Source organism: Nestor notabilis, unplaced genomic scaffold (assembly GCF_000696875.1).
Source record: "Nestor notabilis isolate BGI_N333 unplaced genomic scaffold, ASM69687v1 scaffold14290, whole genome shotgun sequence".
NCBI classification, from domain to species: domain Eukaryota; kingdom Metazoa; phylum Chordata; class Aves; order Psittaciformes; family Psittacidae; genus Nestor; species Nestor notabilis.
The window spans coordinates 120,383-133,393 of record NW_009911689.1 but is presented as its reverse complement, the minus strand read 5'-3'; the positions used below and the strand labels follow the sequence as shown (position 1 = coordinate 133,393).

The following is a 13,011-nucleotide window of genomic DNA, read 5'->3' as shown; positions in this document are numbered from 1 at the left end:
AACCTGCTAGTGCTGCCCACTCTGAGTGTGCATTCCACAGGCAAGGAGTTGGAGCAGGGTGATGACATGATCCTCAGGGAGCTGGGAGCTTCTCTCAAAGCAGCATCCTGCTACCACTGTCCTGTGAGTAAGCAGGGATGGCCTGTGACAACGTGACAGGTAACTTTCTCCTCTTTCACTTCTAACTGTCAGCTTCCTGATAGTTACCACAGCACAACTCACTGTATCTCCACCTCGTGGTAATGCCTGCTTCCTTTGGAGGAGGGGGAGCCTGGGCTGTTTGGAGAAGCGAAGATGAACAGCAAATGCAACAAGACAGGCATGGAGTGGCACACGTACGCCAGCAGCCTGAGGGGCAAATGTGTGTCAGCTTTCACTCTCACTTAATTTTGCTCTGTGTAGTATTATTACATGCAGTATAGGAGTAAGTTTTTATGCAGTGGTGAGAGTCAGCTGCCTTTTCTGTCCAGTGCAAGGTATTTGCAAACCACATTGGTTGTTTTAGTTTCCTGAAAATTGCTGTACAGGTAAAGCATGCGTTTGTTTTATCAAAGAAAAAAAGTCCTTTTAGTATACCACCTGTCCAACCACTGAAGTAGTTGTGTCACTGGAACAACATGAGGGCTTGCTCAGCATGCTTTCTTACCAGTTTTATTTCCAGTTCTGCAAAAACATGGATGGCGTTTGTGCCTGCCATCTGAGTGAAGCTGGTAAAGGGACAAAAGGACTGCAAGCTGGAGGACATGCACAATGAAGGCAGCTGCTTTGGAATTTAGAAGGGTGTAATTTTAGTAAAGGCGTGAAGCTGTTTTACTTGCAGCCTCATCTTCAACTGTTAGACTTCTTAAAAAACGTGACTACAAATTTAGTTTGCAATTTTGATTTATTATGATTCTATGATTACTGTTATAGTTGCTATTGCTATTGCTATATGAATTCTTTGTGTTCCTTACAGAATTTTCTAACTGTTCAGGTGGATTTTTGTGTGTAAAGGATCTACCTGGTTCTTCAAACTGAAATCAGGGTTTGATGGCTTTGGGAGTCTAGTCTTGTTAATGTACACTCCTACTAAATAGCCATGATCAATACAGCTTTTGAGTTACCTTCCTTTTTTTTAGGCAGGATGGCTTGATCTAAGGCTTTCTCAGCACCTGGATATTAATGTTTTGTACTTTTCTAGTACAAAGAGAACAAAACCATAGCTTGACTTGTTTCTAACTATGTTTCTGTCTCTGCTAGGTCAGGCAGGTAAAAGCATGCTGCACTCTCAGCAGGCCTGGCAGGTTGTCTGGGTGGCACTGTTGGAGCTCTAGCCACCAGACCCCACCCCAAGGAGGGTCTCCATAAAGACTGACCTAGTGCATGTCTTCAGTAATAGTAGTCAAGGTGAAATTTCATGGTGAAACTTTCCTGACTCACTGTGAGCTGAAGAAGCCTTTCAGAAATGATGACAGCAAGCAATATGCCAACTGTTTTGTCCACCTCATTGTGGCTACTGGCAAAATACTAGGGAGCTTCTGTTTTGAAGTTGCTTGTAGATGGCAGTTGTTTGGGGCTGAGCATTTGTCACTTGTGGGTTTAAATGTTTATAGAGTCCCCTGGCAGGCAGCAAGTCTGGAATGTGGTGATGCCAAGCTCTTTCCTAGCACTCGTCAGCAATAAACTCAAAAAAGCACACGAAATATGTATTGGTTTAGTCTCTTAACAGTAGACTAAGCTGCAGCAAGGCTTTTTGCTCAAGTACACACAAGGTTTGTGCTGGTTCTGCTACCAGCACTACCTGCCTTTCCTCCCAAGCCATTGCTTGAACAACCCTACCATTGAACAGTTTATTCTTGGCCTTAATGCAAAGGGGAATATTAAACAGATTGGTCAGGGAACTCTTTCAGAAAGATTCCTAATAGTGGAGTATCTGGTTGCATAACCTTAGAAGCATGAGATAACCAGACATGTTCTTGTTTGATGGACCCCACACAGAGAAGCACTAGGCAGTTCTGGAGTTGTGAAGGTTAAAGCGAATCTGTTCTCAGTGGTGTGAGCACAGTAGGTACCTCCTGGAGGTGTGACTCTAAAAAGCCTCAGAAAGCCTGGAGGAGCAAATGTGACCTTGTGCGTTTACGCGAATGTGTAGGCTAGCAGTTATGTGTGGATGAAGCACAGAGCTGCAATAGGTTGCAGAACTGGACTGATGTTTGCAGTTCTGCTTCCAGCCGTGTTACTGACTCGTGCTGCAAACAGGGATGAAGCTCACTTTTCCACAAGCCCAGTGCCTTGACCTCCATGTGCCATTACCATTCCACACCTTTTGGAGATCTGGCCAGGACAGTTACAAGCGCTACTCTTTCAGGATGCACTTGCTACATGTATTGCCCTTGAGAGGCACATGCTGTCCTTTTTTGAGACAGCTTAACTCTGAAATTACTTACCTCACTTGAGCTTTGCTTTTTCTGTAACTCAGGTTGTCTGTCTGTCTTATAAAAAGAAAGACTTACCTAATGTCTGTAAATTGCTTTGATATTTGGGTTAAAGGTGCTGGGGAAAAAAAAAAAGCAGGATTAGAAAGAGAGGGCATTTCAAAGGCACTAACAGCTAACTCCCCTTTGTGCCTTGTAAAATGTGTTCTGCAAATACTACCAATTCACACATTACTGCGGACACCCAAGGTGTGTGAAAAACTAACTGCATTTCTACAACTTCTTTTTGATTTTTACTGTCCTGTTCTCATGAGTACTAGGAAACAGTGACTCTGATGTATATATTTATAACAGTAAAATCTCAATGAATCCATCTGGTATAAATAAGGTTACCATATGGCTTTAGGAGGTGGATCAGTGTGGAGAGAAAGGCAGGAGGTATTGGAAGCGTAATGTCTTAGTTTGATACAGCACCTCCTCTGTGCTGAGGGAAGTGCACAGGGTTCTGATTTAATTGCATCTCCTGCCTGCACTTTCCTCGTCCTGTTGGGCAGTGAGAAGGCCCTTTGAAGCCTCTTACCCCTTGTCTTTGCAGTGGTAAATCAGTATTTCTGTGAGCATGAAGCGTGACCTGAAGTTGGACTGTATCCTGCATTGTTCGAGAGGGAGAAAAAGGACTTAGTGCCTCTCATCTGTCCCCAGTGCCTGTTAGCAGAGGCAGGCATCTGTGTGGCTACATTTCAGAAGTGTTCCTCTTTTTGATAAATATCTCATCCAATACACAAAACAAGCAGCTGCAGCGTGGTTTGATTATCTGAGCTGTGCATTGCAGCAGGAAATGCTAGGAAGTAGCTGGTCTTGTTGGGAATTGCTGGTAATATGCACTAGGGGTGAGAAGATGCAAATGGTCAGCAAGATTGCAGAATTGGTGCGGAGAGCCGCACCTTGTGGGAACGTGAGGCCTAGAGTCAGCCATTTCGGGTCAGGGAAGGAGTTGCATAAGTTGAAAGCAGAGTAATATTTTGTGGCTCCACAGGTATGTCTTTCGCCACATCTCAGTGAACATCCCTGTTTGTTAACTAAGAAAAACTAAATTGACAGGAGCTAATGGATTGCTGTTGCCTGGACAATGATGAGTAGAAAGAACCTGAGTGGATGCAGTAAGATGCTGAAGGGCTTTGTGGGAGACTGGAACATAAGATTGAATGATTTCTGGTTAAAATGCACTGATCTGAAAGCTATGGAGACTATACTCATGGAAGTAGCCTAGTGATGGAGTGGCCTAGTGGGCCTGTCTTCCCACGCCATCTAAACCCAGTATGGTTCGAATAGTTCATATTCCATCAGCCATCAGGCTTCTCTGCCATGGCTGTTGGTCGTGGTGGCTATAGTATAGTGGTAGGACTCCAGATGTTGAGGCAAAACTTCTGGTTCTGCGTGAGCTCCTGAGCAGCAAGCTGATAGCAGCAGCTTGCACCAGAATGAACTGGGCTTGCTTTGAAGTGGTGGCTGAGAGATGCAGAACATCCTCAGTATTCCGTGCGCCATTTCTTTCTGGACATGTCACCTTGTTTGCCTAAAGAGTTTTCTGCTTTGGTACATGTAGTTGTTATTTACTCACGGTTGTACAAACCTCTTCTTCCCTTTGGTGGGGAGGGTGCTAATGTTATGTTCTGCAGGTTCTTCAGTCTGGTTCCCTGTCACACTGGTGTGATAATGTTGTGGTTCATAATGGAAGTAATTACCTTCTCTTGCTCCAGCACCAAATTTGTCTTTCCATTTGCCAAAGATGGGGTAAGGAGCTGCACATGTACTCTCCTGCAAATGCTCAGAAAGGAAGGTAGCTCCTTCTACTTCTGTGTGTCTGTGGATGTAAATCCACACTGTTCGCACTGCCATCATTAAATGTCAGCAGCAGGGTTTTGGGGAATAACGTGCATTGCCTTCCAGGAAGCACACGATAATGATTTTTTTTATGCTCCTGTAAAATTGTGGCTATGTTTATTTACAAAGGGTATAATTCGTGCTGTGATTGGAGTACAGGCTTAGAATATGGAAGAATTTTCCCATCAGATCAGATGAAATTTCAGTCTTAAATTTCTTGGCAGGCATTTTCAGAAATAAAACCCTAACAGTGACTATTATGAAACTAATGTAACATTTACAAATTGCCCTTTAAGCCTGTTTGACTGTCCTTGTGTAGCTGTTTTCTGTATGCTGACTTACTTGGTTGATTGCAAGTTAAACTACTTCAAAGAAAGCACTAGTAGCTAACTGAGGCAAGAAAAAAGAAGTACTACATTAGTCAATGGTAAATAGAGTAGATTTTAGTGATAGAGTGGTTTTCTGCAGCAAAGAGAAAACTAATTGCTTAATGTCTTTAAAATGCTATGAAAGAGAAAGTGTTAAATACTTAATATAAGTGCTTAGATCATAACTGACTTGTTAGCATAAGATAAAGTGCTTTTGGTACTTTCTGTAACAGTACTCATGCACGTATGGTGGAGTTGCTGTCAGACATAAAACCCTCAGAGTCCCCCCACTTGTGTGTCACTTCCCTTTCCTCCCTCAGCAGATTTCTGAGAAGACCCTTGGAAACTTGGCGGACCTTTTGAAAAGTAGCCCTATCACCCTGAAAGCCGCAGCAGTGCTCCCCTGCACAGCACTTGTGTGCTCCCTGGGCAGCCGGCTGCATCGCTGGTGCTGCTCGCCCCCTCTGTGCGCGCACACTTCCTTCCTTCCACCCACTTCCCCCTCCCCTGCCTTGGTTTCACACCTCTGTTCCAAAGTTCACGTTGTCCTCTCTTTCTCTCCCCCCCCGCCCCGCTTTCTTTTTAACAGCAGGAGAGAATTTCGTACACACCTCCAGTGAGCCCGGTACCAAATTACACTTCCTCAACACCACTACATGTCCCAGTGCCTCAAGCGATCAGGATGGAGGAAGACACAATCAGACTGCCAGCACACCTGCGTGAGTGTCAGCACGGAGGCTTCTTACCTTCTTGGATTGAGGAGGGTGCAGGGTGGGGTGAGGAGATGTCTCTGTTTTTATGGAAGATGGGGAAGCCCTCTGCTTCAGACATGCTTTCCTTTGTTTTATATCTCTAGCCAGTTTGATTTTTTTAAATACTCTTTTATACCAAAGGAAATTACTCTTAAATACATTATATTATATTCCCACCTCACCCCCATCCTCTGCACTCCCTGTCAAGCATTTGGCTTATTTCTCATGACAGGCACAAAAGTGGAGGTTTTATTTTGATGGGAAGTACTATGTTTCCTTCCATGGTATAAGCGATGTGCTGCAACACAAGGTCAGAGTTTCATAAACCTGTGGCAAGTGCAGTGCATTCGTGCTGTGGGTATTTTTCAAGTTGCTATGAGTCTCAATATTAAATACGCATGATGCCCAGGCTGTCTACTACAGAATGTGTGTACTGACAGAGGCAGCGGGCAAGGAGGAAGAATGATCTTAGCTGTGCACAAAAGGATGCTGCAAAGGAGGAAGGGCATATCACTGACATTGGAACAAAAACTGGTGAGAGCCAGGCACTTCCTTGCTGAGATAATTTAATCTTTGAGGAATAGGAAACACCAAGTGCTGTTGGCCAATGAGAGGATAAATTAGTGAAATAGGACAGGGACATGGAAAAGTAGAGTTTTCCTTTTTGGAGGGGAAGCAGTTCTGATGTAAATTGAGAGGTTTTAAGCAAACTTTTCTCAGGTATTAACACTCCTGGGGTACTTGAGCAACAATGAGCGACAGGGCTGGGAGCAAGTATGACTTTGTGTGTTGCCATCTGACAAAGAGGTTTGGGATTTCAGGGGGTTGGGGGAAAGTCTGTGTTTATCACAAGACATTCTTATTCCTGTCCTCAGCTGTCTTCCAGGAACACTCCTTTTCTGGATGCAAACTGTGCCCCCCACACTTCTGTGATCCCTTGCTCACTCCCTTGCCGGCCACCAAGTTGGTTGCTCTGCCCCAGGGTATCTCGTTGCCCATGCTGCATTCTGCACCATCCTGGGTTTGCCTACTGCTGCCTCTTACTCTGCTAAGACTCATGCTTCTGTGTGTGCTGCAGCAGAGCCTGGGTTGTGCCTTTTCTGTGCTTTCCAATGGGAATGGAAGCTGGCACTGCAGCATTTCTGGCCATGTCTGAGCATCTGATCAGACTGTGTCTTGCTGCCTGGGCATCCATGAGCTCCCAGACCCTCTTTGTGTGTGTGTCTGCTGGCCTGTTTCCCCAGCCTGGGGAGGACTTGCTGCCACACGTAGAGGGCGTTTCTGTGCTTTGCCCAGAACTTAGACACAAAAAACCCAACAAAGAAACAGTTCTCTAGCAGTTCTTTTCCCTACTGGTGCTTTTAATCCGCAACATCTCAGGTTCTTTTTCTTTTGTTTTCCTCACTACATTAGTTGGTACTCTTTACTTTGGCTGTGGGAGCAACTGTCTGTCCTCTCCACAGCAAGGATCAGGGCTGGCTTTCCTATCACTTCCTGCCTTCCCTGTTGGGTCTGGCAGGAAGGCAGAGCCTTGATACTGAAAGGGGTGGGGCATTGTTTTTACTACCTGCTTCCTTCCCATCAGCTACCCAGCTTCCTAGGTACTGTGAAGCTTATAAGACTTCCTCTCACTGAAGACTTTCCATCCAGTATTTTTAGGTGTGATCCAACCTTTCACCTTCATTTTTGTTCCGGTTGGCACATTTTTTAACTTGCAAGGAGGCTTCTTTCCCATTAGTATTTTCACACCAGTCTGACTTGTTGTAGTGTACAAGTACAGACAATTAATTGTTAAATACCAATGGAACAGTCTTCCATAAAGTTAGTGTCTCAGGTCATAAACAACATGGAGCACATTTATACAACTTTCTAATTGTAGTTCCTGTCAGCACAGTGTAGTGTAGGTCAGTATGCAGTCAATATTGACCCAAACACTATCATCTTCCAATTCACCCAAACACTGTTAGAACCACTGCTTAAAGTATGTAGATTCATAGTTAGACCAGAAGGAACCATTATGAATTCCTGAAACAATCTCTGGTACAATTTGAGTTACAGAACTTCACTCAGTAACTCCTGTGTTTGGGTCCAGTAATTGAGCTACAGCATGTTATGCAGAAAGACTTCTGCTCTTCTTGTAAAGACTTCAGAGATGGGGAGGATATAAGGTCTCTAGATGTTCTTTCAATGCTTAATTATCCTCCTTATTTGCCTTTTTTTTTTTCCCCTAAGTGCCCTATTTATAGTTTGAATTAGTCAAGCTTCAGTTTCCAACTATTAGATCTCATTATCTCCTTTCCTGCTAAATATTGTCAAAAGACTACTCCTGATATAGGTGCTTTTAGATAAAATAACTTCTTAACCTTTTCTTGGCTAAACTGGATAGGAAGAGAGGTTATTAAGGCTGTCAATCTTCCTGTAAAGCTTCCAGATTTCAAATTCTGTTTGTATCGTCTTGGTGAACTGTTTCCCACTTCAGACATCCTTCTTGAGGTGAGGACAACAGAGCAGAATATCATACTCCAGGATTAGTCTTCCTGATACCAGGTATAGAAATAACTAAGTGCCTTTTGGATCTCAGGACATGAGGTTTACGAGGTATTAAATGGGATTTTGCAAGTCCTGTATGAACTCCTCTCATTTCATTTGATAAGTATTTTTTATTTAGAGAAGTGTCTGAGAGATGGCTTTGGTCCTAGATCCAAACTGCCTCAGAAATCAGGCAAAGTAGCTAATTTCTTGTTCTGGCTTTGGTACTGTGTGTAAAGATTGGGTTTAGGTCTGAGGTGGTTTTTTTTTTTTGTTGTTGTTTTGGTTTTTTAGGTTTGAGATTTTGTTTGGTTCCAGACTTATTGCTGTTTTGTTGATTAGGTGAAGTGTAGTAACTTCTTTCAACCCTCACTCATTCCAGTGCAACCATGAGATAGGGTGTTCTCCAGTCATACACAGAGCTGATAGCTTGCCAGGCCTCCACTCATTCTCTGTTTCTATGACGTTCTGGTGGCATTTACTGAAATAAAGGCTCAGTCCTAACCTGTGCATCTTCATCTCTGCCAGCTTGCCACGTTCAAGAGCTATGCTACAAGTGCAGCTGAAAACAGCAGTTGGCCCAAGCGAAGGTAGAACTAGAGACAAATGTTTTGGAACATGAAGTGCGCTTTGTAGATTCAGATGGTGTTTTATGCTTTCCTGTTAGAAATTTAACTGTTCCTAATGTTGAAGAGCACTCCAAAGGCACTAACAGCCAACAGTATCAGGACAATTAGTAGAATAATTTCCTTTGTTTCAGTAAATTATTTCTTGCTGTTTGGTGAGCAGATGGGTCTCAAATGAGCTGATTTGCTCCAGAGACTGGAAAGCGGAGAAGTGCAAAGTTTAGAAGCGTGGAATGAGGTCCTCCTTTGCTACAAGCATGCAGAGGAGGACTCCTCTTTGGTCAATGCTGCTAGAAATATAGAGAAACCCCTTTTTCTGGAGGTGATGTGAGGGCATTTTTCCCTTATCTCACAGACTTTCTTATTTTAATTAGCTGCTTTCTTCCCAGCCTGCCCTATTCCTGTAGTATAGAAGTACAATGTAATCAGCCTTAAGTTTAAAGCTGTGTGACAGTGAGAATCATTTCCTGATAATACAGACCTCTCCCTGATGCTGCACTTCTCTGTAAGGGACTTTCGACCCATACTTTAATACTTCTAAACATATTTGTTCACCTACCATCCACTTCTTACCTAGTAACTGAGTTTTGGGAGCATTGTAAACAAACTATCAGTGGGGAGCTGGAGGTAGGACAAGGGGTAATGGCTTTAAACTTAAACAGGGGAAGTTTAGGTTAGATATAAGGAAGAAGTTCTTCACAGTGAGAGAGATGAGGCACTGGAATAGGTTGCCCAAGGAAGTTGTAAATGCTCCAACCCTGGAGGTGTTCAAGGCCAGGCTGGACAGAGCCTTGGGTGACATAGTTTAGAGTGTGGTGTCCCTGCTCATGGCAGGGGGGTTGGAACTAGATGATCTTAAGGTCCTTTCCAACCCTAACTATTCTATGATTCTATGAATATGCTTTCCTCTATTCTAGATATGTAGTCAGAATCACTGCAGTCATCTCCAGTTTACTCTTTGTCCCTGGTGAGGATGCTGCGGTAGATTTGCAGCATGTCTGATCTCCACTAAACTGCACTGATGTCAGATAGGAGTGTTTGGAAAATGGAGATGTTTCCTGGGGACTCAGGAGAAGCAAGTTCAGCTCTCACACAGGGCTCTGCCCTTGATGCCTTTTGTGACCTTGGACATCTTGGTTTAGTTTCCCCACTGTAAAATATAAAAGCCATGGGTGCAAAGACTCTTTTAAAAGATTTGAAAATTAGTACAGTGACTGCCCAGATATTGTGATAATGAAGAATGCTGAGATAGGTGAAAGTCTTCTGAAACAATTTGCATACCCCTTCTTTCTGAGGAAGCTTGCTCCATATTACCATGGAGAGAAAGTTAGTTCTTGGGGTTTTCTTTCTTTCTTTCTTTCTTTTTTTTTTTTTTTTTTTTTTTTTAGGTTTATTGAAACCAATCTTTTTGTCTTGTCTGATACAATGTCTTTAGTTACTCATTTTGAGCTATGGCTAATACCTTGTGGTAAAAAGTTCTTGGAACTGGGCAGAGGATATACCATTTTAGAGATGGATATGAGAACCCTTCCCCATGTCTATTAATATGCTCTGAATCAGAGAGAAAATAGCTTTTTCTTTTTTCATAGTAAGTAAGATGAAAATAAGGTAATTTACCTTCTACAACAGGGTTTCATGGTTTTCTTTGTCTCCTTCAACATAAAACATCTTCAGCAAGAGACACAGAGCTATCAGTGCTGAAAAAGGACTTGCTGCATGCTGTAATCCTGTGCAGCAGCATTCCCTCTTGCACGTTTCTGTTGATTTGTACAGTCTGATTTTTATCTCTGAAGGGCATCTTCCCTTGGGAACACCCGTGTGTTTGTTTAGGGAGATGGACCTCAGAGTTTTGTATTGATACATGCGTGATTCAAGCATCAACAAGAGTTCATTTCTTCCTGTGAACGAATTACTCTTTTTTTAATTTAGTGTTGACATCCTTCACAAGCCTGTAGCCCATTGCCATAGCAGGGCACACTGCACATACTTTTCTGTAGTTTTCTGTACACATAGAATCATAGAATGGTTTGGGTTGGAAAGGACCTTAAGATCATCTAGGTCCAACCCCTCTGCCATGGGCAGGGATGCCTCACCCTAGACCATGTTGCCCAAAGCTCTGTCCAACTTGGCCTTGAACACTGCCAGGGATGGAGCGATTGTTTTTGGCAGGAACTATTTTTTCTTGCTGTTTCTTTTTTCTGAACCCCCAACAGCCTGCACTGGTGTTCAGAGTAAGATGACACACTCTAGATGTTAGGGTATATGCATCAGCTCATAGGGAAGAACTTTTACATTAGGACTGCAGTGTTGTTGTTGTCTTGACTGTACTTACTTTTTGGGAGGTTGTGGTGGTGAGGAAAGCTAAAGACCTGTTTGGAAAATTGTTGAGTACTTCTTGTTTCAAACGTAGGCTTGGGTTCTAGTCCTTGGTTTTCCAGTATGTGAGATGTTTCAGGCCACAGCTGATTTTGATGAACTCCAGACTATTCTGACCTGGTCACATATAGCTAGTGAGATGATGTTTTTTATCTCAGTATCTCTGTGTCTCTTGCAATTACTGTCTGTTCTAGTGCCCTCATTAAGGGGGACATAGGGGATATTTGTTTAGTTTTCTGCAATGATTATATTAAAGGCTTGAAGTTTTTAGTGAACCTGTCACAGAAATCTTTCTGCATGCCTATTTATATTGGTATTTGGTACTCTGATTTCACTGGGGACCAGTCCAGTGGCTTGGTTGATATCTTTGTGACCCTGGCTGTACTACATTGTGGAAAAAAGGCCTCTCTATAGCCCCGAAGTGTGGACATGAGTAGTAGAGTAGCCCAGGCAGTTGGGCTCTCAGTTGGGCAGATTCTTTAAACTAAAGCATTTATCAGACCTGAGAGCAGTTTATCATGAGTTTCTTTCTCCTGATCACACATCGTTGCTTATATGCATAATATGCATAATTTGAGGTTTAAGGGCACCAATTTTCTTTCTCTTTTTTATTTTTTTTCTTCCTAAGGAATGCAGGAAACAATTAAGAGGAGGAGGAGGAAACAACACCACTGTCAGGGTTGCCAAGGATCCATTTTTTCTTCATAGTGTCTATTAATTATGCTGCTCTTTTATTAATCCTTTGGCACCTGTTAATTATTCTACAATTTTGGCTAGCAGCTGGAAAGCCACTTTGAAGCATTAAGCTTATTGTTATTTAGTTACTAGAATATTCAGTGCATTGAACTGAAAGTATGTAGTGAGACGGGAAAAAGGCCCTTTACCCAAAGCCACATTTAGAGCAACAAGCAATAAAAATATTTGCTTTGGAAGGATCTTTGTGGAACAAAACTGACTGACGCACATACAGGGAAAATAAAATAAAAGCTGCCTAAGACAAAGGGACTGTGAGAGGTGGTCAGAATGTCAAATTAATGACTCTGAGACTAATCCTGGTCCCACTGAAATGAGTGCTTAAATTCCCACTGATTTTAGTGGGAGCTGGTCTAGCCTTTTTCTCAGATGATTGGCTTCTTCCAGCCCCCTCTTTGCTGTTCTCTGACATTATGGCCACTTAAGCCTTGTTCCTCCCCCTTACTGTCCTTTCTATACTTGCCTTTCCTCCTAATCTGTTTTTCACCTTGTACTTCATTCTGTCCTTTCCTAACCAATCCAACCTACTACAACAGCAAAAAATTAAGGTGGGACAATGGCACTGCTTGCTACCACCTGACTGTCTGCAGTAGTTAATTTTCTTGATGTTGCATCTTTGTCTTCCACGATAGGCTTTTCTTACACGTTTACATTGTAAGCTCATGCAAGGCAGGGCCCATCTGCTTCCTCTATTCAGCAGTGTCTCCTGGTCATTCAGTTCATAACTCGTAATAATCTGTTGACAGGCTGACTACACTGCAGAAATCCCAGCCAACCGTCCTGTCAGTGACACTACTTCGGTCAGTCCTAGTGAAGGGACTCCTTCAGAATTGAGAGTTTCATACAGATGTTAGGCAAACAGGATGAAAATCTTGAGACAGGGATTATGCCTGCCTGTTACCTAAGGTGGCCTCTCCCACAGGCAGCTTCAGGTGCACATCTGATTTTAATTCACCTACTCCAGCCTGCCTCCTGGGTGTTTCTTACAGTGAATCTCAGGCCAGCTTCGAAACCATCATACAGACAGGCAGTTTGGATGGGTGTCAAGCTCAGTCTCAGATTCACTCTTGCACCGTTACTGGTCCAGCTGAGAAAGCTGTGGCCTTTGCATCAGGAAAATCCTGATTTACTTTTTTCTGGCGTGGTGTTTGTTTATCACCTGTGCGAGACTGACCCCCTTGTCACCGGGTTTGCACTGGGGCAGCTCGGGGCCACTTCGTTTGTCGCCCTTGATGTAAAGAGCTGGTGAGTTGAACCTTAAATCTCTTAGCTCCTTATTGCTGCCTAGTGACTGTGGCAGACACATCCA

At 43.2% G+C, this 13,011-nt stretch overlaps 1 protein-coding gene across 1 annotated transcript in view; it reads left to right on the top strand.

The window, feature by feature from the left end:
- Positions 1–5,255: 5,255 nt before the first annotated feature.
- The window catches only part of ETV6 (ets variant 6), a gene marked incomplete at its 5' end in the record, with an annotated part of 91,125 nt that continues 83,369 nt past the window's right edge, over positions 5,256–13,011 (top strand). The window contains one exon of the mRNA XM_010015980.1: positions 5,256–5,385. Coding sequence (XP_010014282.1) covers positions 5,256–5,385 — 130 coding nt within the window. The remainder of the gene's footprint in view (positions 5,386–13,011) is intronic.